We start from the raw sequence: 27,184 nt of genomic DNA, 5'->3' as shown, positions 1-27,184 counted from the left end.
ACCCTACAATCTATAGAGGTTGCTTAAGATGTAGTTTCTATTTAGATCGGAGGGCTAGGATCAGCCTATGGAAATAATATTTTGGGACGCAACCTATTTACGTTTATGGCCCATCAAATGGACGTTTTGGATTATCCTATGGTGTGGTATGGGCGAGGCCTACGTTGTTCAAAGATGGAGCCAGCCGTAGGAGGGGAGGGGATATCAGCGCCCTTATTAAAACACTAGCATTTGTTGCCCATGCATAGCATGGGTGTACAATAGTGCCTCCACCACAATAAAATATGCCCATTTTGTACATGGGTTTGGTGGAGATGGCCCCACAAATAAATACATCATCGCCCTACATGAGGTGTAAACTCGCGGATCCCACAGTGGCTTGCATGGGTGTAAGGAGTAAAATGGTGGCCGAACCTTCTTGCTCTGCATTACTGTAAAATGGTGGCACCGCTTCATCAAATCATCAAAACATGAGGTAAACTGGTGGGCCCCACTAGATGGTTGGAATTGAGGAGTACGTAAGACACTCCATCAAAGCAGGATGTAAAAGATAAAAATAATTATCTCAGATTAAAAAATGTATGGTTTTATTTCTTTTGTTTTGATAAATATCTAACTAGAAAGAGGCAAAATCAAATTGGTTGCAGGAAATGAAAGTTAAATCCGGAAAAAAGTTATTTTGTAGGGGTAAATAGGCTAAACCATTTTTGTTGTTGGCGAGATTTTGTAGGGTATGTGGTAAATCGTGAGTAATTAGAACTGTCAAAACAAAATTAGGAGGTAAATTCAAGTTTTGAAAAGGGTGATTTTTCATGAGCCAATTTTGTAGGGACATAAATCCGGAAAAGGAGAGATTTTTCAGGGACCAACTTTGATAGATAGTCTATTCCAAGTATATAGTGAGAGAATGAAAAGGAATTGTTAGTTCTTCAACATCACATGATAGAAAGTAGAGACAAATGAGAGTGAATTTCTACTTCTTCAAAGATCATGCCATGATAGAAAGTAGAGATGTTTCTGCCAATTCTATAAATATTCACAAAGAAAGGGTTACAGTTTATAAAAACTACCAATGCCACATACAGTCTTCAAGACAGTGCGTATGCCCTTTCTTCCCTGATCCTCAAAACAGTTCCACAGTCTGCTTGCTTTTAGTATTTTGAATGATACAGTACGCAAGTTACGATTGTCCGGTGGAATGAAGCACAAAATCCATCAAAACCAGTACCTGTTTGCATAACAGTATCATCTACCTTTCTGCATCTTGAATCTCGACACTGGCTTTGAAGGATTAGAACTTGACACCTGCCAAAGAGATATTGTTACGCCAGTAATCTATTAAACGAGGAATGATAGATGCAAGGGCCCTTTTTATGCAAGGGCTAAAGAAGGGCCCTTGGGTTGGGTTGGGTTGAGCTTTTGCTAAAAAATGAATTGGAATCAACCCAAACCCGACCGGATTTTATGGTAAATGATCAAACCGGATTCCCAAAAATTGACCCGAGTTTCACTCCTAGAAGAAATACCTTAGATGTAGTTGAACTTTGGCTGGTCGGGTTGGAAGGGAGACCATGACCGTGCTCAATGATGGACCCTGTAAAGGCCTGTGTAAGAAAAAGAAGTGGATATATTCGTAAGGTATATAATTTGGCCTCAAGCTCACGACTGAATAGATCAAGAATTAGAAGGAACATGCCTTCTGACGGTCAGAAACTATTTTTGAAGTTGTATGGCCTACAACATTGTCATCAGAATCCTGTAAAAACAAGGTAACTCAGACATTATTTCCTATCTGAGGTTTAGCAGTTTTAAGAATACAAAAGATAATGTTAGAGAGGATGAGACCAGACAAGAAAACAATAACACGAGAGCTTCTTTCTCTACACTGGTAGGGGGATTCAAGATATCAATATTGCCGATTATCACCCATCTTTTACCATTAGCTGATCAGGATTGGTCGATTGACTAGTCCTTGAGAGGCTACTGATATAAGTGAATAAATTTTTTAACAAATACCAAAAGGAAATAGTATATAAAGGCATTGTACAACATTCATAGCAGGTATCTTCAGGAAATTGCAAATCAACAAAAAAATTCTTTAGCAAAATTGATAATGAATTCCGACACATCTCATCTTCATTAAAGATTGACTTCTTTATTCAAACATTAAACACATATGAAACATTACCAGACAAGAAAAAATAGATTTCAAAAAACGTTAGAGGCTCAAACAAGATCAACATGTTGGAATCATTCGTTAATGGTAACCTAAGGCATTTTACCTATACTCCAGCAACAGGTGTAAATGGTGAACTTAATCTATTTACTTTCATATAAGCAATATTACAAAAACTAGGTAAAAGTGCCACTAAGTGAATGGCAACAAATGACTGATACCTCATTCTTGGGTGTCGATATTGTTTGGACTGTCTCAAGTTCTGGTGTAGATACCGCATGAATCTTTTCCTCAATTTTTGGCGCAGATATAGCACGAGCCTTCTCCGTAGATTCAGGAAAATCCGAAGACTTCTTTGTAATACTAGACTTCTGCATATTATATCTTGAACTTTTGCTGTCCAAAGATTCATCTTAATGGAGAGTAAGATATGAAATCAGTAGAAGTTAAAATGACAATATAATATCAATACTTGTATCAAATTTTAACATCGGATGCACAAATATGTTGATTCAGTGCAATTAGATGATTATCTTGGAGAGCTTTTTGTTGTGAAAAACCCCTCTAAAATAGCGATTTCCAATTTTAATGGAAAACTAAAACAAAGTAGACAAACACAACCAATCACACAAAGAGACAAAAATTTACATGGTTTGGCAAAGCCTACGTCCACTGCACAGGCGACAAGAAAATCAACTATTTTTTTTTTGAAAAATGACAAATACATTCATACTAGTAAACTTACAAAGAGGACTAGTAGTCCCACTAGATTTACATAAGTATGAGATGCCCAGGAACGATCTCCTTCGCTTAGAGGAAAACCCATTACCCCTTACATTACCCAATAGCCTAGAATGAGTCAGATCTAGCAAAAAAGTGCCAAATTTACGGTGCCAAGACCCTTCCTTTCTACAGCAAGGAATGGGCATAATTTACATACCTCCCAGACCTAAAACTCGATTCTTTCTCAAAACCCTTAAAAATATCTACTCCTAATGTCAACCCTTTCTAAAGCCTTTGGCAGCCTCACCAAAGTCCTTTATTGCTTGAGGTCCCGCATCCATCTATGCAGATCAGGAGGAGGGCCATACATATATCAAAATAGACTTGTCATCACCGTCTAGATAGTCATTCAGTTTGTACATATGGACAAGTCGCCTAAGTCGAACGTGAACAGCTTGTCTTGAGACTCTAGCTTGAGAAGATTCCAGTACACCCGACGAAGATCTCCCGACAATTCTTTATGAGTTGGGGCATTGGTGGAAACCCTCTTCATTACAGATCCTCAATCTCATCCTCTTAAGGATATTTTCCAAAACCATAATTTCCATGAAAAGCCATCTACAACACCCTCCAGGACAAGAAGAAGATTCTCCTGGGTCACCGAGATTTTCCATTCCTCCTTTGTTAATGGTGGAGATAAATACAACCAGGAAAATCCGATGGAAGTTTTCTTGTGGCTTTTGTGCCTCTTCAAGATATTGGGCTAGAGGTACCTTTTAATACCGAAATCAAAGCCTTGAAGCATAAGCTCCTAGAGAAGAGCGCTGGAACAGAGAAGTACTGGAACAGAAGAGAGCTGAAAAGACGCAAAATAAATAACCCACTTCCCAACAACCAAGAAGGGATAAGATAGTGAAGACACCCGCATACTCTTTATTCATTATAGCCTCCCGCCTAAGGTAGATACTATATAAAGGGCAAGACCAGCCCCAAAAGCCAATATCTACAACCGTTCAAGGGCTAAAACTACTCGATTAGCCATAGACTGAGCCAATCCTGCCAGATTTCGAGTAAAATTTCAGGAGATTAACCAATCTGCTAGTTTTCTTCCTTGACCCCAACTTTTTAACCAGAATATTCTCCAATATTTTCATAAGAAAATTTTCTTGAGATCTTGGCACCCTGGCCAAAAGATTTAAGCCATCATGAGAGCCACCATGGGCTCGATAGTCAAAGGTGTTCCTTGTTCTTGGATGGAGGCCCACTGTCTTGGTATTCTTGATGGGTAAATCCAGCCAGGCAACTTTTTGCCTACGGGCAGGATATTTTGGCTTAGCTGTCTCGGGGTGGGACCCGCCAATGATAGAATGGATTGACATAGAGTCCTCTTTTCAGAGCCCACCACACCTTTTCAAGGCGAACATTAGGCATGTCCTTGGGCGGCATAACCAGAGAATTTGATTGGTTAGGTTTGAAATTAGCACGGGATCCGAAGGCTCACCAGGAACCCACCCCTGACTTGTCGGAGATCGATCAGCCGGCGAGCGGGTACCCGATCCAGGCAGGCCCAAGGAGATAGAGGATTCAGGAGGGCAAACACAAGTTTCTTTTTTTTCCTCAAGATCGACCCCAATGGTATAAGGTTGGGCCTAAAATCCTGATTTTAAAACATGACGAAGGAATTTGCCAACGGGGGGCTAGAATTTTGGCCGAGACAAAACTCATACAATTCTGGTAATTGCCTTCTATCTTGGTTTCGATAATCTTACCAAAAAGGCCCCCTATAGCCTCCATCGTTGAAACAGCCCAAGCATGCAATGGAATGCCATAGAAGTGAACCCAGTGGGCTTCCTTACCCTGAAAAGCAAAAAATTACACAAGGCCTCAGATCCCTTAGCGAGGATCTGTGATGCCTGAATTTCTGTTTCAAACATAAAAAAGATTTCATTCTTCGCCAAGATAGAAGGACATTGTAAGGATGGAATATCCCAGGACTTTTGTGCCCAATTCCATAGAGGGTCCCATTATGATTTGTCTTTTTCCCTATTAGGCAAGCTTTTAGGGTGTCCATTCGTATATCCACTTCCTCACCCGAGATAGATAAGAGTGGATACCCTGAATTCCTATGATAATAGATTTTTCCAGAATTAGGCCAACGATCATCCTCACCACTATTGGATTCTATCCGAGACGATGAGCTAACACGGGGTACCCATTTTGAGGGGGTTCTGGCCCAATGACACTATCGACATTTATCCCGCCATCTGAAATTAAGGTATTGACAGGGAGAGCAAAACCAGAGATCTATTATCTTTGTCTGGCTTAGAGCTCCCTTTGCCCCTGCCCCCCCCCCAAATACGTGACAAGTGAGGGGATCAATTTCGCTCTAGCTTGCGGGCAACTTCTGCATCTTTTCCGCCATCCGAAGTTGTGGTAGCGGCAATAGGGACATTGCCAACTTTTCCGCCATCCAAACCAGATTCTCCCATCGGTTCTCCACCTTTGGCTAACCTCAAATGTATGTGTTATAGAACTAGGAGATTATAAGAGAAGATCAGTATCTCTCACCAAAAGCCCAAGAAACCCTAGTACACCCTTTTCCCCTCTTTTGAGCTCTCAACCGTCTTCTAAGACAAGAATACGAAAACAAACTCTAAAATCCCTTCATATAAATCAGACCATAACTTATTCTTATCTGGCTGAAAATACTTAAAACGGGCCGGGCCAAACTGCCGGGGGCGAATTCAAGACACCCAACTCAACACTTTTGAGTGAGGTAGGCAAGTCAAAGTTTTTGATAGACTTGGTAGGGCAGAAACCAAGTTGACTCAAGCGATTCAATGATTAACCCAGTGAGTTTTCATTCAATCATTGATTGGTACATTACCAAGTTCTAAGTACCTATTTAGACACTAATTTGCAGGAAATCATACTGAAAAAATAAATATGGATAAATAGGTCGCACGTAACTTCAAAAGCAGTCTCCAATCTGTTTACACATAATATTGGCTGACATGAACAGCTTGGCATATCATAAAGTAGCAAAAAACAATATTTTGATGCACATAAGGCATTCAGCAACAATGATTACGGTTATATCTTCTGCTTGTTCAACATAACATGTCAGGTGCTCAATGGGATTAACATTTTCATAGAAGTAGAGTTTTTATAAGATGCCTGACCGTGAAGTACCATCAAATTGGTACCACCCTTGATATTTGATCAAACAGCAGACCACTTTTTAAGAGGCTGCTGTTGGCTCAAATATCAAGGGTGGTACCTCTGACGTACCACCTTGACGGGACTTCGCAGTCGGGCATCATATAATTTCTCGAAGTACAGTTACAATTACATCTAGATGTCAAAGAGGCACGCATAAGCAAATCAACTAGATGCAGTAAAACTAGTACTAGTACGAGTGGACAAGCTATTCATAGGAAAGAAGCTCTACCACCAACTTGTTGGCTAGTCATGGGGTTTCCTAGCCATGTTTGATGATTTGGCAAAAGATGCCTAAATTATAATCCTGTGTTTTCTGTTTTTTTATTGTGTTGTATTGTGTTTGCGATGGGCTTTGCCTGCCAAGCTTTTTTTTTTTAATATAATTTCATCTGTTTGAAGCAGGGAAGCAGGAATCGTTAATTTGACTGGGGAATCAGGATTCCCTATTTTTATTGTCCATTTATTTAAGATTTACATGTAAATAAGGGAATACCCCCATTTGAATCTATAAAAATAGTTTCAAGACCCAAATATAAAAGGATAAAAGTCAACTTTCCAGTTCTAGACTTCTAGTATAAAATTCGAAAAAAAACAGGTCGGGTCAAAATCATAACTTCCAAACGATGGGGTATTTATCCAATTTTAAATATGTCCAAAATTATTAAATCTCAAAAGTACGTTAAAAAAAATCTCACAATTTGGTCTCTAAAATTTTTTCATCTTGTCAGGCACTGGTCAATATAGGCATTTCAGATGATAGAGATTTTTCTTTAAGTAAATGTTGGATCTTTTAATAAAAAGTGTTTTTTTTTAATATTTGGATAATTATTTCTTATATTTTTTAGTATTTTTTTTTTAAAATATTTAACTATTAAAAAAATTCTCCGACCCTTCACGCTTCTCGCTTCCCACCTTCCTGAGAGCCTTCGCTTCCCGCTCTGGCAACCTTGGTTTGAAGAGAGATAGAGAGGAGGAAGAAGAAGAGCAAAGAGTGTCAAAGAGTACGAGGATGGTCTTCGCTTTGAGGAAGTCAAATGGCAAAAAAATCCAAGGCCTTTTTGGGTTAAGGAGGGAGAGAAGAACATTCCCTTCTTCCACACATTTTCCTTTGCTCATCAAAGGAAGAATGAAATCAACTGAATTTTGGTGAATGGAGTCTTGTTAAAGGAGACAGATAGGATCTTGGAAGAAATTGTGAGGTTTTAGACAAAGTTCTATTCAAGGGATTGGAGGGTGCATCCTGACTTGGAAGGAGTGGATTTTCCCTCTCTACCAAGGGACCTTTCTCGTTACCCTATTTTGGAGAATGGAGGCTATTTTCTCCATTGACAATGGCAAAGCTCATGGCCCATATGGTTTTATGTTTGCGTCATATCAGGAGATGTGAAACTATGTAAAAGGGGATATCATAAAGGTTCAGGGGGAAAATCATCTCTCCTTTGAATGGGAAACTTTGTGGATGCGTGGCCAATCCTTGACAATGTGCTTATTGCTAATGTTTGCTTAGATACTTGGAAAAGAGAGAAGAAAGTTGGACTTGTGCACAAAGTCAATATGGAGAAAACTTATAACCATGTGGAGTGGAGCATTGTATCCTTGCATATTAGCAAGAAGGGTTTCCTCGGCCTCTTTCTATTTCCAAATTCCAATTGTGGGAGAGACTAGATTGCTTTGGAAAGTAGAGGAGAGGGATTTCATCGCTGTCATGGTTTTAAATTTCGTCCGAAACATTTCGATTCGACTGAAATCAACTTGGATTTGAAAAAAATACCATATTTCACCTGAAATTTCAGGATTTCATTAATGTTTCGGTTGAAATATGCGAAACATGTAACTTTTCAGATAAAAAAACAATTTTTTTGTAGGTGAAGAATTTTACTTGGATTTGGACTGTGATTACATACCGAAATGTTTTTGTGATTTTATCGGATTCCGGTCGAAATTTCATACCGAACCCAAAATGTTTCTATTTCGCTGATGACTAAAACAGTAACCGAAATTTGAAACCTCGAATGCTGGTATGATTTGCGTGAATTTGGGTGTGTGGGTGTGTGTGTGGGTGGGTTGGGGGTTCCACCACCCATTTATAGTTCACGGATGATTAAGTTGGTATTTTGTACCAATCTGGAATCCCAGGTCTTACATTTAAGACACACCCTTAAAAGCTTCAAGCTAGTATCTAGCATGAAGGTGAATATGTAAGAGTTATATGGCTGGTATGAATGGCATCAGATCATCTTCGTCAGTTGGCCAATTTTTGCAATGTTGACAGTCTTCCTATAGTTTCCCTTCGGCTTCAATTAAGAGTTGGAATTCTCCCAAAATTTCTTTGGGCGTCGGTGGTGGAAAGGAAGTTCTTAGGATGGGAACGGTCCTACCTTTCCTTCGGTGTTTGGCTAACTTTGATTAAGGTTGCAGTGTCTAATCTTCCCACATACTTCATGTCCATCTTCAAGATCCAAAAGTTGATTGCCATAAGATGGAAAGGCTTCAAAGAAACATTTTGTGGGATGGGAGGTTGTAGACACCCCATTTTGACCGGACCATTTTCCCTCAAAATCCAATAAAATCCCGAAGTTGAGTCGAGGTCCCGAACCGTATCCCGAAATTCCTGAAGAGGTGTGCCTGTACCAGTGGGATAACCACCAAGGCCTCCTCTATTTGCCCTTCGTTTTCACCAGGGACCACCCTGTTGCGCGTAAGGGTTGGTAATAAGTGTACTAAGAGGGGCTGTCCTGTACAAAGAAAGAGGGGCGAGAATATCATTTTCTTTATCATCCTGTTTTTGCCCAAGCCACCCCTTTAGAAAAAATATGGTAGTCATAAATATGCCATATAGGGGTGTCCATGGGGCAAGGAGGGGGCTAATTTTATCATTTTGCTTGTTCTTTAAGCAACCGAATTAGGGCAGAATATACCATTCCTTCTTGGCAGGAGGGCATTTTTGGAACTTTCTGTTGCTTCCTCTACAAGTAATAATCAGGGGCCATAGGATCAAGAAAGGAAGAAAATGGATGGCTGAGATTGGAGGAGGGTGGCAACCCTAACTATAAAAAAAAGGCAAATCTCGTAAGAGCGAGGGAGGGGATTTTTTTTTCTAAGAAAAAAAAAGAGGAGAAGGAGAGGAGTGTCGATCATCTTCTCCAAACCATCTCCACCTCCACCTCCACATCCGACCACCCCACTCCCATTTTCATCTCTGTCACCCTCCCGCCGGCCACCGACCCTACCTCCATCATCTTTTCCAACCACTACCATCCCAGCCGCCACCACCTCTGTAACCCATCACAAACCCATCTCCATCTCCGGCCAGCTACTTCCGACCACCATCCTCTTCTTCTTCATTTCTTCCTCCTGCATCAAAACCCTCCCAAGCTGTTGGCCGCACAAACCCATTTCATTTTCTTCTTTTTAAACCCACCGGATTCCGGTCGGCCACCATCAAATCCAGCCGCTTCCTCAACCACCTCCACCACCTCCACCACCACTACCAATCAATACCACCATCTTCTTCTTCTTCTCCTTCTTATTCTCTACTCTTCTCCGCCATCACCATCTCTCAGCCACCTCTCGTCTTTAGTTTTATTATTTTTTTTAAAAACCCTTGAAAACCCATCTCTCAGCCACCACCATCTCCGACCACACCCCACCGGAATCCGGCAAACCCCATTCCACAGCCACCTCTAATTTCTCATCTAATTTCTAATCCCCTGTGCCTTTGAAACCCAAACCCACCTCCATCTCCTCTGCCATTTCACTCCACCACCTGCAACACCCAAGCCATCTTCATCTTCCTCCATGGAAATTCCCAAACCCTCTTCTCTACCAACCCTTCTGCTGGTGACAAAAAACCCGAGCCACACCTTCTGTTGATTGTGAGAAGAAGAGAAAGTAGTATCCCCAAAAATACATTCGGTTTCTCAAGATGGGTAGGATTTATTTCAGCGGAGGGTGTCTATCCCCTTCTCTGTACTCGCGAGAGAGATTTTGCCATGGTAAAGAATAATGAAATTCTTCTCTTGCCCTCTGTCCTCTGTCCCTCGTCTGGCCGGTTCTTGATAAGGCCAAATCTTTGAAAAGATTGGCGATTGCAAGGTGAATTTAATCACCGCATATTCGGCTCCAAGGGAATTTGAGCGTGAGAAAAAGCCCCAGCAGAAAATCGAAATCCCTTTTTAGAAAGAGGAGAGGCACGCTTTGGTTGGTGAAGAACCTTCAACAGAGGGAACTAAATTTCTACTTGAGTTCTTCTGGTTCTGAAACGTGGGTTTCTTCTTCTTTTCGTGGGATTGTGAGAGGACAGAGAGAAAGAATCGAAGCAGGAGAGAGGCTTCAGCCTTTTCTCTTCCTCGATTTTGGTAAAGATCCAATTCCAACCATTTTCCTTGGCCAAATGTCCCTGCTCTGGTAAATCGGAGCTCAGATTGTCGTCCATAGCATTGAAACCTACTTTGTTGGCTCCGTCGGCATTTATGATCATGGCGGTCATCTTCGTTGAGGGCTTCTAGCAATTTTGGTAATTCGCAGTGCTATACTGAACCCAGCACAAGGTAACTCTTCTAAACCTTTGTATGGCTGAAATTTTGCATAGACATCTACCTTGTTTTCTGGTATTGTAGCAGCAATTCATGAATTGAGTGCTAATTTGGCTCGCGAATGTGAGATGGCATTTTTTTATTTTTGATGATGAATGGATGGTAGAGGGATGTGGGCTTAATTGATGTAGGAAATCAGATTATTACTCTACTCCATGTCATGAGTATGAGTATCATCTGATTTCACAGGAGACCCCATGTCGAGGGTTTGGTCGTATGAACTATTTGATCTCATTTCCCTACCCCATGTCGTGGGTATTATTTGCTTGTTCTCTTGGATCCTGAAGCATTTGCAGGTTTCTTAAACTTGATACTCCTCGGTATATGTTGGCTGTTTCTCTGTTGAATTAAATTCTTGTTCTCTTATCTTTATTTTTATTTTTATTTTTGTTATTGGAAAGTAATGCATGTCGGTTGGATAATGGTGGTTAAATCATTTCTTCGTCCCTGGTGTTTTAGGTTACTCATCAGTCTTCATTGTCTCTTCTGAAAAATATGAGTTCATTGTTTCGATGATTGGGATGGTTTGGTTTCTTTATCACGGTTTCTTTGTGTGGATTTCTTTAAATACCTTGCAAACTTTGACTGCTTGATTTAGATGTGTTGTATTGAAAAGCTTAGTGACCCATGGTTACGGGCTAGTGACTAAATTTCTGGAGTAAGGTCAATAAATTTTCATAGTATGGGAAGGCTTTTGTTTAGAGATGGAATGTCTAGATATATACTCAGGTTGCGCAGTTCTGTTTATTCTCATACTTGTTTAGACTCATCATCTATTGATAGGGAAATGCCCAAATTCGCTTTGGTGTTTTAGTTATCTCAATGGTTATGCCAGGTTCGTGCTATAAACCAACCCATTCACTTATAATCCAGTTCTTGTTTACGTCCTTTGTGTATATGAGACTTGCCAGTCTCATTAGAACCTTTGTTTACTCCTTTGTATATAGGAGACTTGCCCAGTCTCATAAAAACCCCTTGTTTACGCCATTTGTGTCTCTGAGACAAGCCTTGTCTCATATAGAGAGAGTTTCCCCTTTAGGAGGCTTACCTAGCCTCATGTTAGAGTGGCCTCCTCTTTTAGAGCATGTCCGCCTTTAGAGTTGTTGTCATTCATCCTCGTTTGAGACTAACTCAGTCTTATTAGAGCCTTCAGTGCTAGGGATCTTAGATCGTTTTCATTTTTCTTGGGGCACCAGTTACTTGTTGTGGATCGTCTCTTTGAGGCGTTAGTTGCTTGTTCGGGGTTTCCCCTTTTGGATTTAGGGCTTTGCCCTAGTTTGTGGTATTACTTGCGTGTTCCCTTTAAGATTGAAAACATTTAAAGGTTCAGAGCATTGGAAAAGCTTTAAAATCCAAAAACATTAGAAATTTAAAATTCAAAAACATTGGAAAACTTTAAAAATATCAAAAACATTTAACAAACAGAAAAATCCAAAATCATCTAAAGTATTGAGTAGTTTTAGGAGTGTAGTAGGAGAGTTCGATTTTCGAACTACGTTGGCTTGATCCTCTTCCACGAGGTACGTAGTGCAGCTTGAGATTCTTATCTCAGGTCCAGCCAAACTTTGTAGATAAATATACTTTAACCATTTTTCTTTAAAACCGTGTTTTCAAAAAGCTCTTCCTCTAGTGTTAGGAGTTTCTCCTAGATAGAGAGTTTTAGAGTTAGGAGTTTCTTTTGATAGGTTGTTTATTTGTTTGTTTGTTATGTGCTTGTTTTAGAGTTAGGGGTCTGTCCTAGAGTTATAGGAGCGCCTCCGTCCGGTCAGTTGGCGATTCACATCGCCGACTGATGACTAGGTCTAAGATGCGTTAGTCCACCCTTTGTTTTCCTTAGGAAATACAACCTAGTTACACATAGGTTGTAGGAATCACCTGCATTAGCTTAGGGCTAACCTGCATTTAGCTAGGGCATATAGGGTGTCCTAAAATCCACAATCCACTGGAATTTAAATAATCGTACAAGAAGCTTTAATAATTGGTCCGGTCTTTTAGATCGAGTCTAGGATAGAGGGCTAGGTGTCTTAGGCATCCTAGCTTAGAATAGGCGCGAAGAACTACGTTGCCTTGATTCTCGTGGATGCGGGGATACGTAGGCTTCTTTGGATGAATACCAGACCATCCGAGGACTCGGGCTAAATCGTTTAGAGTTTTAGGATTTGTGGTGTTGTTATTGTATGTTTTGATATGTTCTCTTACTTCTTGTATTGATCCTATACCTTTAGCTGTACCTTGTATGTGTTTGTCCACCAGAACTTAGGCACCTATTAGGCATGTCACTCATAACCTAGCAATATTTAGGTGGCACCTCTCTCATTTATTTTTTGTGTGCTTATTATTTTTATTCTCAGGAAATGCATGCTTAGATAGACGACTCCTGAGGATTGTTCCCATTTCACATGATTTTTGCGCAAACGTCTTCGAGGTTAATAATAAATGGCATAAGAGACCAAGTGTTCGCACTCGGGCGAATTGGGGGCGCTCTTCGGACCTTCTCCATTCGTCATCAGGCACGGACCTTTTGTATCTCTGGTTATCCATTGCAAACAGAGCATTTGTTTTTGGTTCCATGGTGTGTCCATGGATGGCGACTCTGAGTTATTTCTAGATATATCTTGGTTTCGAGCCCTGGCTCCGGATCAGGATGTATCTCTTTCTTTTTTATATCGCCACTCATGCTATGCTGTGAGGGTGGCAACAGTTTCGAGAGTTCCTTGGTAGAGCTCTCCTTCACGTTGTGGAGATCTTTGAGGATTGCAGGAGGGATCTCGCGTCCCTCGGCACCGTCCTCGGATCGGGGTCCACAGAGGTGTGTCGATCGAAGGGAGGTTTGGGGTTGGGGAAATTGGTATTGAAAAGCAAAGCTCTTTTTAAAAAAAGAAAAGCCATTTGTGAGAAATATGGGGAAGCAATGCGTGTGCCAATGCTAGAAGTTAGGTAGGTGTCGAGGCTCAAGGGCATGGAGGTCTATTAGAGATGAGTTCTTGCTGGGGATTAGTTAGGGTAGGGTGGTGAGCGGAATTTAGGTTGGAGGACTTCTATATTCCACACATTGAAGCAGATAAAAGAGTTCGTGCAACAGATCATCGTTGGATATTCTCGGTTACTTCGTTTTCAAAATGCTTCTCAGAATTGAAATCACATTTGGAAGGCTTTGATTTCCATCTTCAGGCCTGCGTAGCGCGCATTTGGTTGTACGGAGTAGAGGCCCCGGGAACAGATCCAGAAGGGACCAAAACAAGAAATTCCGCAGTCAGAGTTGTCGACGATCTTTTCAAGGTTCCGGAACCTGTGTCTTCCGATTTCAGTGGGCGAGACAAAGACTCTTCAAAAGCTTCATTCAATGTTTTTTTTTGGCTGGACGGCTGTTTAGGCCAAATCATCACCTTTGGTTGAAGTTTCGGTTTTACTAATAGGATTCCCTTTGCAAGAGTAAGGAAGAATGGGCGGATTACATTACTCTTGGGGACTTCCTTGATGGTTGGAGATGTGGTCTCGAGGAAAAAAGGTAAATTCATATTACTCATGACTCCTTTTGTGATTATGGATTGGAAGAAACCAGCATGTTTTTTAGGATAAAGAAGAGCAGTTTTGAAAGATTTATTATAAAGATCAAGATTTTATTGGAAGATTGGGCTCTTTCAAGAGAAGATTTTCAGGATATGTGGGCCCGAGCTCTTTTAGGTGTTGGAAGGAAATTCTTGAAGTTATGGTCCAAGGAGAGGAAGAAGGCAAGATGGAAACCACCTCAAATACGGAGACTAAGTTTAATTTTAATATATACTACTTGAGAAACCCAGGCCTGGCTAGCATAGGTAGATTTTTTAGGGATGATCGAAGTGAGGTTCTACTTGCTTTCTTTCTCTGGCCCAATTGGTACAGAATACAATGATGCAGAGATTAGGCTTTATGGGAATCTGACTGTTCAAGCAGAAGTTTAAGCGTGCCCTTTGTGTGGATGGGATTCCAAGAATGTAATCAACTGGTTCATAGAGGTGGGAGGAGGGAGATTTGGTCATTTGATTAAAAAATTATGGAGTGTTTGAGAGGCGGGTATATTCCTCACCCATATGCCTTGAGCAGCAAATGACTTAGCTGATGCCCTTGCAAAACAAGGGGCTGGAAGTGATATATGTGGGGCAAGCTCAGCTCTGGTTCTTGTTCTTTTTTCTTCTAATGAAGTCTTTTATTGCTTCAAAAAAGAAAAAGAAAAAGAAAAAGTGGCACTATCCGCATTACTATTCACTTCGGCGTCACACAACCATATAACAATTTATGGAACCAAGATGCCCTGGCTTTAGTTTCATGGCTGAAAGGATGAAAATAACCTAACAACTAATAAAATAATGAATAAGAGCCACCTTAAAACAAAAAGAATGAGCACCTATTATAGTCAATGTATTTTGATCAATACAAAATACATATGACTGTAGAAATCTAAAGTAATATTATATTACAAAAGTTGGTATATGTCAGTTTAGTAAGCAGAAGAATAGGATAGTGAGATCCTTGCAGAATATTCCATTCAATATATCTCTATATAAGAACCTAGTTCAGAGGAAAAAAGAATAGTCCTTACTCAAAAAGTTCATAATAATAAATTCACACCTACAATCGAGCAAAAGTAGAAGAAAAATAACCATCAATGCAAACTTCATCCATGGGAAAATCAATAGATCAATCAACAAATGAATCCAACACTATTAGATGACAAAATAAGATGAAAACCCGAAGCTTGGTTCGATTACAGATTAAAACTATTTTAAAAGTAGCCACTCTATATGCCTGCAGATCACATATAAACAAATAAAATGTGATTAAGAAACTAACCTTTGGCCAGAACTTCCGCCTTAAAATCCTCAAACTGCATTTTTAAAGTTTCACAAAAACAGTCAATGAATGTTCAAGGATATCCCCATTTTTCGCATGTATTATCATTGATAATGATAAAATAGAAATGTACCCACAGACCCACGGAAAGGCATAATTTTTTGTTGTTGTTTTTTAATGATGACACAGAATGGCATAATTGAACAGAAGATAGCACAAGAAAGGCATGGAGATCTAAAATGAGTTTTGGTTACTAACCGTAGAGTTATCAGCTCGATTAGGTTGAGAATAACTTCCACTTGGAGGCTTTTGAGTAGTATCAAACAGCTTTCCATGCTCCTGCATTTGATTCTTTGGTGGATGTTTCTGTCCATCAGACATTGGAATTTAATTAGGCATCACATGATACAACTCAAAATTAGGGGCACAACTCGGGTTGGGTTCAACCCGAAAAAATCCCGGCTCTGGTTGTGTTTGAGTTGGGTCGGGTTCGGGTTGAGGAAGTTGAACCCGTGTCGAGTCGGGTTTTTTGAACATAAAACCTAAAGGAGAAAGATATCACCATAACCGGATCAACCTGACCCAACCCGACTCAACCCGACCCGAATTGGGAAATCAGGTTGGGTTCGGGTTGACAGTTTAGAGTTTCAGGTCGGGTTCGTGTTGGCTTCAACCCCCAACCCGACCCGAGTTGCACCCTACTCAAAAGTGAGAAAGTGATCATTAAGAAAATGCTAGCATACAGAGCACCCAAAATCAGCCCCATTGTCCTCATCTTCATCACTCCTAGACGCTGCAAATTCTTCCATTTCGAGTTCGTCTAATCTAGCCATGATCCGAGCATGTTCTTCATCTTCAGTAGCCACTTTCACTTTGTATGCTTCAGATGAACCTGGAAAATTCAACTCTAATAAGCACAGAACTTTCAAGTCCTGAGTTTTCCATTTGTTCCAATATGAAAGCCAAATGTAATGCAGAATAGTGAAGTCTCAGCAAATGTGTATCAAATATTATATCAGTCCTACTCTCTACTTTCACTAAAATAGCAAAAATAGTACATGAAGCCATGTACATAAATATTTCTTTACTGATATAAGTTCAAAACCGACCCAAAAAAAGTTCACAACAATGCATGTTACTTGGGTTTATCAAATAAACAATGGAAAAAATTCGCAAAAGGACCAAAAATCACATTAGTCACAGCACTAGTGGCAGCATTTCATTTAATTATAGACTTGATCGACTGCTGCTAGTGGGTTATGAACTAATTACTGGATATCAGTGTCTTGAACAAGTAAACGAGATTTTGTCACAACAATAGTCTAACCTTAACTCTGCAAATCTAAAGCTTCTAACAGTGTATCAGGAACAAGTTCAGAATTGACCATCTATCAACCTCGAGAAATTTGCCGAAACAAAAGCCCAAACAGGATAAAAGTTTTTTATTTTATTGCTTTTTTATTGATATATGATGACCATAATGTGACAAAAAGGAAACACTTACCAATGAATATAATAAAATAGAAACATTACTGGAGAATTTATATGATGGGTGGCCGTGAAAACACGTGAAGTCTAAAAAAGTAGGTACGGCCCACTCCATATGATGATCAAAACCGTTCATCTGTTTGGGCACAACGTAAATAGGTTGTGCCCCAAGAATCATTTCCATAGGATGATCCTAACCCTCTGATCTGAACTGATCTGAATATGGAGTGCCCCAAAAATTATTTATGGAATCTTCTTCAGATTGGAGGGTTAGGATCATCCTATGGAAATGATTTTTGGGGCACAACCTATTCACGTTGTGCCCAAACAGATGAACGGTTTGGATCATCAAATGGAGTGGGCCGTACCTACTTTTTTAGACTTCACATGTTTTCATGGCCACCCATCATATAAATTCTCACATTACTGATGATGTTACTAATCAATTCACCAAATAATAACAAAATATTGCTCTCCAACATAAAGATGTCACCAGAAACCTTGAAAAGGTGGTACCTGCCTGATTCATACTTCCTTTCAAGAGGTTGCTCTTCAACGTATTCCTCCCTAATTTCCACGAGACCTTCCTGTTGTAACAGCAAAATAAGACTGATAGAGAAAAAGCTCTGTATGCTAAATAGTAACAGGAAACTATAAAATGATAAATCCCTAAGTTAATTTAGGTTTCAAATCTCGAAGTTAATTTATGTTTCATCAATTACTATATGCATTACGTATGACCAATATGATTAATTGAGTTCAAGCATGGATGCCACAAATATAACCTAACAAACTAAGAGCGATGGGTATCATTCACAATAAATTAAGGGCGTATTTTATTGGAATTGATGTGGAGAGAGAGAGAGAGAGAGAGAGAGAGAGAGAGAGAGAGAGAGAGAGAGAGAGAGAGAGAGATTTTAATAGATGTAAAACAAACTAAACAATAGCCACAATCACATTCATGACTGCAAATTTTCAATAGTGCCGGAAATAATCAAAGATGAATAAAAATCCACATTGGATGGAAAAATAATGAACAACAAGAAGTTTTAGATTCCTGGCGTCCCAACTCCCAGAATTTAAGAAACATTGGCACAAAGCATGAATTAGATGAAACCATGAATTGAAAAAATGCAAGAAAATTGCGACTCAAGACTCATCTTCTACCACGAGAAATATCTAACCAGAAAAATATTAAAATAATAATATATTACTGAATTAAGAAGAATGATAGAATCAAGGGCACAATTGCAAAAACAAGCTTCAAGGGCGCCCCCATTGGTCAGTTTCAGCAAAAGTCAAAGCTGTTTCCGTATTTTCCTAAGCTATCCACTTTTCTTGGCTCCATCTTAAATGACTTTGGCTGAAACTGACCAATAGGGACGCCCTTGAAACTGGTTTTTCCAAGGGCGCCCTTCATTCTATCATTCCTCTTGAATTAATCATGAGTGAACCAATAGCAAAAGAATGAGCATTGGTGACAGAAAATTGCGAGTCAAGCCTTATGACTCATGATTCATCTTCTACCAAGAGAAATCTCTAACCAGAAAAATAATGACATATTACTGAATTAATCATGTATGAACCTATGGCAAAAAGAAGAGCAATGGTGACATGTGATCAGCATACTCTTATGACATAATGCACTCCAACTATAGCAGACAATTAACTGACTTGAATAACTATGCATAAGGCCAGAATCCCTAGAACAGAGAAGCACGAATGCACCAAAGATGCTAATCAATATTAAACAAAACCCACATGAGAACAAAGATATATGATATGACCAAAATATCAATCAGGAAGTAGACACTCAATGTAATAATATTGTACCGATAACCGATCCCATGCCAAGGCATCTACATAAATAAGCATTAGGGAAAACCTCAATACGTGTATAAGGAATTTACAACTGCCAATATACAGTACTTGTATAATGAATTGATTAATAAATCATAACTTACAGTGGCTTCAGACGCTGTAGCATCAAAAAATGAAGCCTCAGCTTTAAGGTCCAACATTATAACTTTTAGAGAATCAACTTGAGATTCCAAAACCTTTTCCCTTCTCTGCAACATCTCAATAGTTTGTTTTGATGTTCTTTCAGCATAATATCCTTCTCCTAGTAAAACCTGAAAGTGTAAGCCTTCATAAGAATAAATCAAACAAATATTAAAAGTATCAGTCGAAGTTTATCTAATTCATTTGAAGATGAAGAGGAGGAATAACATTACTGAAAGAGAACCTAATTATGATATATTATGTGAATAATTATATGAACTGAATAGGGGTTAATTTACAGCACCGACTTTCAGAGTTCGTTTTGAACAGTTGCATTATAACATGAAAAATAATGGCAGCAACACTGCTAGAAGCCAAGAAGAAACCATTGTTTTGAAAACTTCCTGAGTCAATCATGGTCTCCCTTAAATCGACTACATTTGACCTTCGGCGGTGAGTATTACCTCCAAGGCCTTCAGGGACTTTTTTTTTCCATCACGTTAATCTTCGAAAGTTTTCTTGCCCTCATACACAATTGCAAAGTGATGTGGCCAAGCACAAGCACAGACACATCACGGAGACAGGTTATGCAAGATGTTCCCCTCAGGGGCTCCATGATATCTCTGGATAAGCCTTTTCATCAACAACACATTATTAATCTCCATTTGTTTTTAGTTCTGGCACAGAGCACTCCTATCCTACACATGTTCCTCTAGGACGAGATCTAGATTGCTCACATCTCTGATCATGAGTTGTATTTGCTATGTCCACGTGCTCGCCTCGGCATTAAAAGTCTCACCCATAACTATTAGATGTATTTTTGTTAGGGTACAAGGATGAGCACAAGGGGATGAGCACAAGGGGTACTACTATTACTCCTTATCGTCACAAATGATCCTAATCTCATCTATATGATCATCCTCATATACTATGTGAGATTATGGGGGAGAGTTCTACATTGGCCATCACTTCAACATCAGCCACCACTACATGACAGTCTTTAGATGATGACAGCCACAGGCGTGGCAATTTATAGCCATATGAAAAGAAAGAATCATATTCATCAAAACAAACACTGGCAGCAGTAGATGCTTTGCAGAATGGGATGAGAGTTCTATACAACAATGATAGATTGGAGATAGTGAGAGTACCTACCAAGAAAATTGAAGTTTGCTGCAAGTCAGCGTTTAAACTAAAGCAGGAGGTAGATTGAATCGATGATAGATATAAAGCTGGGCCAAGGAATACAATCAACAACATGGGTTGGATTATAATGAGACATTCAGTCTGATGACATAACATACGGGCTTCTGCTGCCCGAACCCTTCTCTCAAAAACACTGCTGCGATGGCTACCGGGCTGATCACTAAATAGAGGATGAGTTCCTCCGCGGGCTCTGGCTTGGTGAGAAGTATAAGGGTGGTTCCAAGTATCATGCTGAGCTAATCAGTTTTTTAGGTAAGTCTTGGTTAGAGGGGTTCAAGGCTTGTAAGGCCATATTGGTTGAGAGGCATCCCGATATGAACTGGGATCATGTTGCTCTTTTTGAGGATGAGGACGAGGATGATGATGACGATGACGATATTGCCCAGGGTGATGAGGCGACATCAGTTGGACCAGTTTCGAGGGACGCTGACCTGCCCGAGTCTTCCACTACTTAGAGCGTTTTGATTCTCTTCTCTGCTTGAGTTGTAGTTGGTGCTCCATTTGATATGTTTTGACTAGGGAGCTTTTCTCATGTAGCCTCTTTTTAGATTTAGTGGGAACTTTTTTGGACACAAGTTGTAGCTCATGTCATTTTGGATGTAAGTTCATCTTTTCTCATTAACCCATTCCGAGGTCGTCTCTGGGCCTCAGGTCATAACAATCGAGAAGGTTGGTACGTCTCACTTGAGTTAGGACTCAGACTTTTGGACTTGTCTGAGCAGGTTGGTCTTGACCCAAACCAGGGTTGGCCCTATGCTTTAGGTCGTAACAACAGAGAGGATTAGCTAAGGCCCAGCCCGAGGTCATCCCCGGGCTTTGCGCAGGTACGTCCAACCCGAGTTGGGACTCAGATTTTTGGACTCGTCCATGCAGGTCGCTCTTGACTAGGGGCGGACATGGTCCGGGTTGGTTTGGTTCTGGGGTATACCCAGAACCGAACCAATCCCTATCGGTTCCCCGAATTGGGAACCAGAACCGAACCACTGACCATTGGAACCGAACTGAACCAGCACCGAACTTAATCGGTTCGGTTCTGGGTTTACCCAACCTTTTATTATTATTATTTTTCCATTTTTTGGATGAATTAATGGAATGCCTGGGCTCGGTTATTCGTTAAGTTTAAAAGGAAGAGAAAAACGTTAAAGGGGGTGAATTTATCCTCAAGCAGTGAGCCATTCTCATAGAAACCGTTAAGGAGGGGGGGGGGGGGGGGGGGGGGGGTATTTTATCCGTTTCGGAGGGGAGATATCATCCCATTCGGTTCGGTTCTCGGTTCCAGGATCCCAAACCTAGAACCGAACCGAATTCCCACGGTTCCCAAACATGAGACCCAAAACCGAATCACTTAAATTTGGAACCGAACAGAACCTAACCAAAGTGGCCGGTTCGATTTTGTTCCTCGGGTTGGACCCGAACCATGTCCACTCCTAGTCTTGACCCAACCTAGGGTTGGCCCCACGCTTTAGGTCATAGCAACCGAGAGGATTAGCTTAAGACCCAACCCGAGGTCATCCCCAAGCTTTAGGCAGGTATGTCCAACCCGAGTTAGCACTCAGATTTTTGGACTCGTCCGTGCAGGTCGGTCTTGACCCAACCCGGCGTTGGCCCCAGGCTTTAGGTCGTAGCAACCGAGAGGATAAACTTAAGGCCCGACCTGAGGTCATCCCCAGGTTTTTAGGCAAGTACATCCAACCCGAGCTAGGACTCAGAGTTTTGGACTGGTCCGAGTAGGTCGGTCTTGATCCAACCCAGGGTTGGCCCTAGGCTTTAGGTCTTAGCAACCTAGATGATTAGCTTAAGGCCCAACCCGAGGTCATCCCCAGGCTTGAGGCAGGCACGTCCAACCCGAGTTAGGACTCAGATTTTTGGACTTGCCCATGCAGGTCGGTCTTGACCCAACCCATGGTTGTCCCCAGACTTTAGGTCGTATCAAGCGAGAAGATTAGCTTAAGGTCCATCCCGAGGTCATCCTTAGGCTTTATGTAGGTACGTCCAACCTGAGTTAGAACTCAGATTTTTGGACTCCTCCATGCAGGTCGGTCTTGACCCAACCCGAGGTTGGCCCCAGGCTTTAAGTTGTAGCAACCGAGAGGATAGCTTTGAGGCCCAACCCGAGGTCATCCCCAGGCTTTAGGCAAGTACATCCGACCCGAGTTAGGACACAAATTTTTGGACTCGTCCGTTCATGTTGGTCCTGACCCAACCCGGGGTTGGTCCTGGGCTTTAGGTTTTAGTACCCGAGATGTGAATTTGCAGTGACTGTGTCTAAAAAAACGGATGAACTGGAAACTGGTTCAAATCGGCCGACTCAAGTAGTCTAGAAAACAGATAAGCTGGATATGATGAGCTACAATTTATGCTCAAAACTGGATAGGTTTTGTGCATTGCGCCGTATCCAGTTCAGATGGAAAGGTGGCCGAAGGGAGTATGACGAGGTGCCCTGGTGCCGTTGGTCCCTGCCGGAGGTTTTCATCGCTTGTGCACCTCGGCATATGTAGCTCATCCGGTAGAGGTGGATATGCCATGTGTCCCCCGGCCATTAACCTCGGCCGAGGTTTTTGTCTTTTGTGCCCCTCAATATATTTAGCTTGGTCTAAAGAGGTGAGATCAGCCTTGAAGAGGTGAATATGCAAACATGCCCCGGTCGTTCGTCCCCACCAAAACTTTCATCTTTTGTGTATTGCGTAGCATCCAGCTCAGCTATACAATTATCCAAGGTGGACTTGACGAGCTAAAACTTGTGAAAATTTGGAATATGACTTCCAAAATATTCATTTTGTTGGACCCAACTCGGCTTGAAGAATATCCGAAGTGAATATGACGAGGTTCCCCCCAGTCGTTGGTGCCCAGCAGGAGAATTTTTTTGTCATATCTAGGTCGGTTGGACTGATAGGTTGGCTCCGCAACACTTCTTCTTATTCGGTTCTTCTCCTAGAGACATTCGCTTGAAGGCGTGGTAATAGAGGATACCGGCAGAACTGCCATTGTCTACCAATATCTTCTTCACCTCAAAGTTTGCAACAGGCATAATGATTACCATGGCGTCGTCATGCAATAACAGGACCCCACCTAGGTCTTTGTCTGGCATATACTTTCCTTGTTGCTGATGACGTCCCTCTCGCTGTTAGAATGACCCCAGTAGGTCGAGGATGTCACTCTTCTCTGCGAGGGAGATCTCTTCGGGCTTTCTACAGTAGGAGATCACTGGGGGCTCGTATGTTCTGAGGTACTGTGAGCCCGAGCTTCCCTCCAAGGACGTCCTCCCCTTTTGACATAATCTCATAGAAGTCCTCTTTGTATCAGACTTTCTATCTCCTTGGGATGACGATATTAATCGGTGTCATGACCAAGATCCTTGTGAAACCAACTATACTTTGATTTGTCTCTCGTACTCCTCTGATGGTGTTAAGAGGGGTGTATTCCTCCCCTCGACAGAGCGGGCTCCTCTCTCTACGAGGAGGCCTGCCATCCCGACGGGATTTCTGAGCTGGCCGAGACCCGTTCTTTTCTTCGTCTCAATCCTTCCGTTTACTGTCGGTCTGGTTGTCTTGGTTCAGGTTCAGGGCAGCCAGAGTCTCTTCAGCAATAATATACTTCTCTACCCATGCGATTAGATCAGCCAAAGTGGATGGAGCTTTCTTAGCTATGGAATGTCTGAACTCCGCGGATCTTACGTCCGACAACAAAGCATTCATTGCAGCTGATGGATCCAGATTTGAAACTTGGAGGGCTTCCCTGTTAAACCGGCCAATATAGTCCTTCAGGGACTCATCTTTCTCCTATTTTAACGTCATCAGTGACATGGCTGTTCTCCGCTGGACCGCTGCCTTCTGCTACTCATGAAGTGGCGAACAAGACTGTCTCCAAACTCTTCGAAGGAGCCGATGGACCTGGGCTTGAGTTCGGAGTACCAATCTCGGGCGGCTCCAATGAGAGTTGTTGGGTAAGCTCGGCAAAGGAATTCGTTGGAGGCCCCCATGTAACATCATTGGTGTTTTGAAGGTCTCTAGGTGGTCAATCGGATAAGTTGTCCCATCATATTCGGGCAGCTGTGGCATCTTGAACCGACGAAGTGTCGGGGCACAGAGGATTGTTTCAGTGAAAACAGTCGTCGACCAGCTAGGATTTTCCTCTCATGAGTTCCCCAATATGACGATCCATCTCCTCGATTTTGCCCTACATATGGGCGGTTTTCTAATCTGCCTTTTTCGCATTCTGTGTTGCGTCTGTCAGAAGTGAGCGGCTCTCGGGACTTCTTTTGCGGTGGTGATGCTCTACTAGGTCTGGACAATCTCTTAAGGACCGAGGCCACTAACCTCAAGCTATCCCTCTGGTGGTGAGGATGGTAACTAGGAGACACTGGTCGTTCTCTAGTACGCCGAGCATACCAGTCGGATGAGATCGGGTGATGTTCATAATACAGGGGCGCATCTCCTTGCTCTGTCACTACCCTCTCTTACTGTGCTGATCGGCCTTCTGGCCGAGCTCTCACTGAAGGATGCTCTGCAAGGTTCCTGAACTAGTTGGCCAAAGTGGCAACTTGTTGTACCAGTGTGTTAAAGTAGGTTACTTAAACTGCTCTGTTGTAGGTAGGGCTGCCTGGATCTGAGGTTCTGGTGGGACAGGCGGCTATCCCTCGAGCAGAGGAGGCGGAACAACGATCTATGAGGCTATGCGTCGCCCCTGGTGACCAACTCTGGGGCCGATAGAGCGCCCCGAGCTGAGTTCGTGCTGGCACTCTTCCGAACTGCCATACTGAGATCTATAAAGACTTTTTATGCATTACCCACGGTCGGCGCCAATCTGTTCCGGCCAAAATCAGTGATCTGCTGATGTGGTTTAGGAAGAGCTGAGATCCGCCTGCGAACGTGAACAAATTGTCAAAAGACCTACAAGGAGTAAGTGCTCTGGGAAGGCCCTCCGATGCTCAAGTCCGTGACTACCAACAGATAATAAAGTACACACTACGAATAATAAGTTTTGGGAATTGGACCCTTCACCTTTGAGCCTTAGCATGCTATTTATAGTAGGAGGCTAAAGGGGGTTTAGGGATGAGATTACCATAATGTCCCTGGACAGGTGTCACCTTGCGATCGGGCAAGGGTCTAGAACCTTCCAGATTGGGTAAGATTACTTAATTACCTTCTGACACGTGTCAGCCTGTGATTAGGTCGTTATTTTTACCCCCATCAGATAGCGTGGAAAGCACTCGACTTCAAGCAACAGACGAAGGCTCCACTCGTCATTCAATGAAAATTCCAATAAATACGTAGCTTGCTCACATCACTTAAGGATTCAGAAAGCGGCAGTCATCCTTCAGAGTTGGTTCCGCTATGTAATGATCAAAAGGGAAACAATCATCATCAAACATGCTTGGAAGGGAACATTTGTTTGACATAGTCAGGAGGAACTTCAAATCATGCTAATAAATTCATCGATCATAGTGCTTGGGTACTAAATCAGAAGCACATGAGTGAGCGTCTACGGGTGTAAGGAAATAGAAGAATCATGTTTTTTCTGCCTAAGTTGTCACGGTACAAGGAGTACATCGAGAGCGGACCTAGTGATCACATTACTTCAAACCCACAACACAATTGCCCAAAGCTTCTTGTGCGTTGGAAATACTTAGTCTGTTGGGAGGGCCAACAGTGTACAGATTGTGCGATGATAAGAGCCGACAAACTCCCACTCGTCATGCCAATCATTATGATCGATGGGGTCGAATCTTTTCAAGCGGTGAAGTATGATGGGGGCCATTCTAGGGCCCATATTCTAACTTTAAGTATTATTTTAATGACTTTCAAGTCCCTTAAGTTATAGAAGGGGTACCAAAGTCATTTCCCACCAATATCACTTGACTTCTTTAAGATGTAGGTGCCTAAAATGGGCCATACATGTTTATTACGAAAATCTTTAGTATTAAGGACATTTAAACCATTTATAATTAATCACTTAAGTTGTTAAGTGACCACAAGGGCCCAATTGCAACATGAGGCGGCCTTGTAATTGTGAGACTTGAAGTGGGTTAGTTTCCATCATATGCTAGAAGTGCTAGTAATTTTGGAGAGTTCTAGTATCCATTTAATAGTTAGTAGTTTAAGTGTAATAGGGGTCCCGATGAGAGCAGGTGTTGCTTTGCAACAAGGATTAGGAGTTCTATTTTTTATTTTTTTTCAATTTTTGTATGGAATGCATGTCCTATAAATATGAAAGGCCTACTGGCCTTGAAAACAATTGGACATGAATAAAAATTGATATTTTCTTACGTTGAAGGCGATATGCCTTTTTTAAAGTGTGGTACTTCATATTAAGTCAATTTTCTATCCATAAGCTCATGTTTCTCTTTCCTTCTCTCTCTCTCTCTCTCTCGTCCTCTTCTCTTTTTCTCGTCCTCTTCTCTTTTTCTTCTAGTCCATTTTCCTCTTCTCCCATCCTCCCTTCATCACTACTAGAATTCCATTTTGTGATTTAAACATGAATTCCCATCCCTATGATTGTTAACAAGTCGCCAAATAATACGCGCAAAGAAAATCTAGCTCAAGAAAAAAGAAAAAAAAAAAAAAACAATACCAGAAACTCATTCGTATGAATCAAACGGCCAGGGAAGAAAGCCGCCTTTCCAAATGGTACCTGCCCATACAGTCATTTCAACAAACAGTTGGTGAGCATAAACATAAGAATCCAAATAGAACCACCAAAAAAAAAAGAAATCGATAGAAGGGTGTCCATGTGTCCTTGCCATGATGTCGTGAGAGAGTTCTTCGGGGAGTCTCCGGACGAGATTGACGATTGCTGTGTTATCGGAGATGAATCCTTGGAGACTTTCAACTTCTTTCTCTCGCTCTGCGATCGACTCCTCCACACGCTTTGCGGCTTTTAGGGCTTCTTGGGCTGGAAAAATGGAGGCCAATGGGGTGACCGTGCCCTTTACTCCGTCTCCCAT

The 27,184-nt window shown here is 41.5% G+C and overlaps 2 protein-coding genes across 3 annotated transcripts; both read right to left on the bottom strand.

Moving 5' to 3' along the window:
* Window positions 1-897: 897 nt before the first annotated feature.
* On the bottom strand, window positions 898-26,890 carry LOC143889915 (uncharacterized). 2 transcript variants are annotated; one of them, XM_077394316.1, is made up of 9 exons: window positions 26,812-26,890; window positions 18,999-19,166; window positions 17,555-17,621; window positions 16,290-16,438; window positions 15,805-15,912; window positions 15,547-15,580; window positions 2,398-2,588; window positions 1,527-1,756; window positions 898-1,305 (listed from the first exon to the last, which is right to left on the bottom strand). In XM_077394316.1, the coding sequence occupies exons 2-8, from the start codon at window positions 19,110-19,112 to the stop codon at window positions 1,682-1,684; spliced, it is 738 nt and encodes a 245-aa protein (XP_077250431.1). In that variant the 5' UTR covers window positions 19,113-19,166; window positions 26,812-26,890; the 3' UTR covers window positions 898-1,305; window positions 1,527-1,681. The 2 variants fall into 2 exon arrangements, with proteins under 2 accessions (XP_077250431.1, XP_077250432.1); XM_077394317.1 differs by lacking the exon at window positions 26,812-26,890 and having other exon boundaries at window positions 17,551-17,621; window positions 18,999-19,152.
* On the bottom strand, window positions 23,757-27,184 carry LOC143891041 (uncharacterized). Its single transcript, XM_077395696.1, has 3 exons — window positions 26,981-27,184; window positions 26,812-26,871; window positions 23,757-24,020 (listed from the first exon to the last, which is right to left on the bottom strand). Exons 1-3 carry the CDS (start codon window positions 27,182-27,184, stop codon window positions 23,757-23,759), a joined length of 528 nt encoding a protein of 175 aa, XP_077251811.1.

The sequence above is a fragment of the Tasmannia lanceolata genome, unplaced genomic scaffold (genome assembly GCF_043159265.1).
Source record: "Tasmannia lanceolata isolate RefF3 unplaced genomic scaffold, GAP_Taslan_0.1 ptg000013l, whole genome shotgun sequence".
Lineage (NCBI taxonomy): Eukaryota > Viridiplantae > Streptophyta > Magnoliopsida > Canellales > Winteraceae > Tasmannia > Tasmannia lanceolata.
The sequence above is the reverse complement of the archived record's forward strand: the minus strand, read 5'-3'. Positions and strand labels throughout refer to the sequence as shown.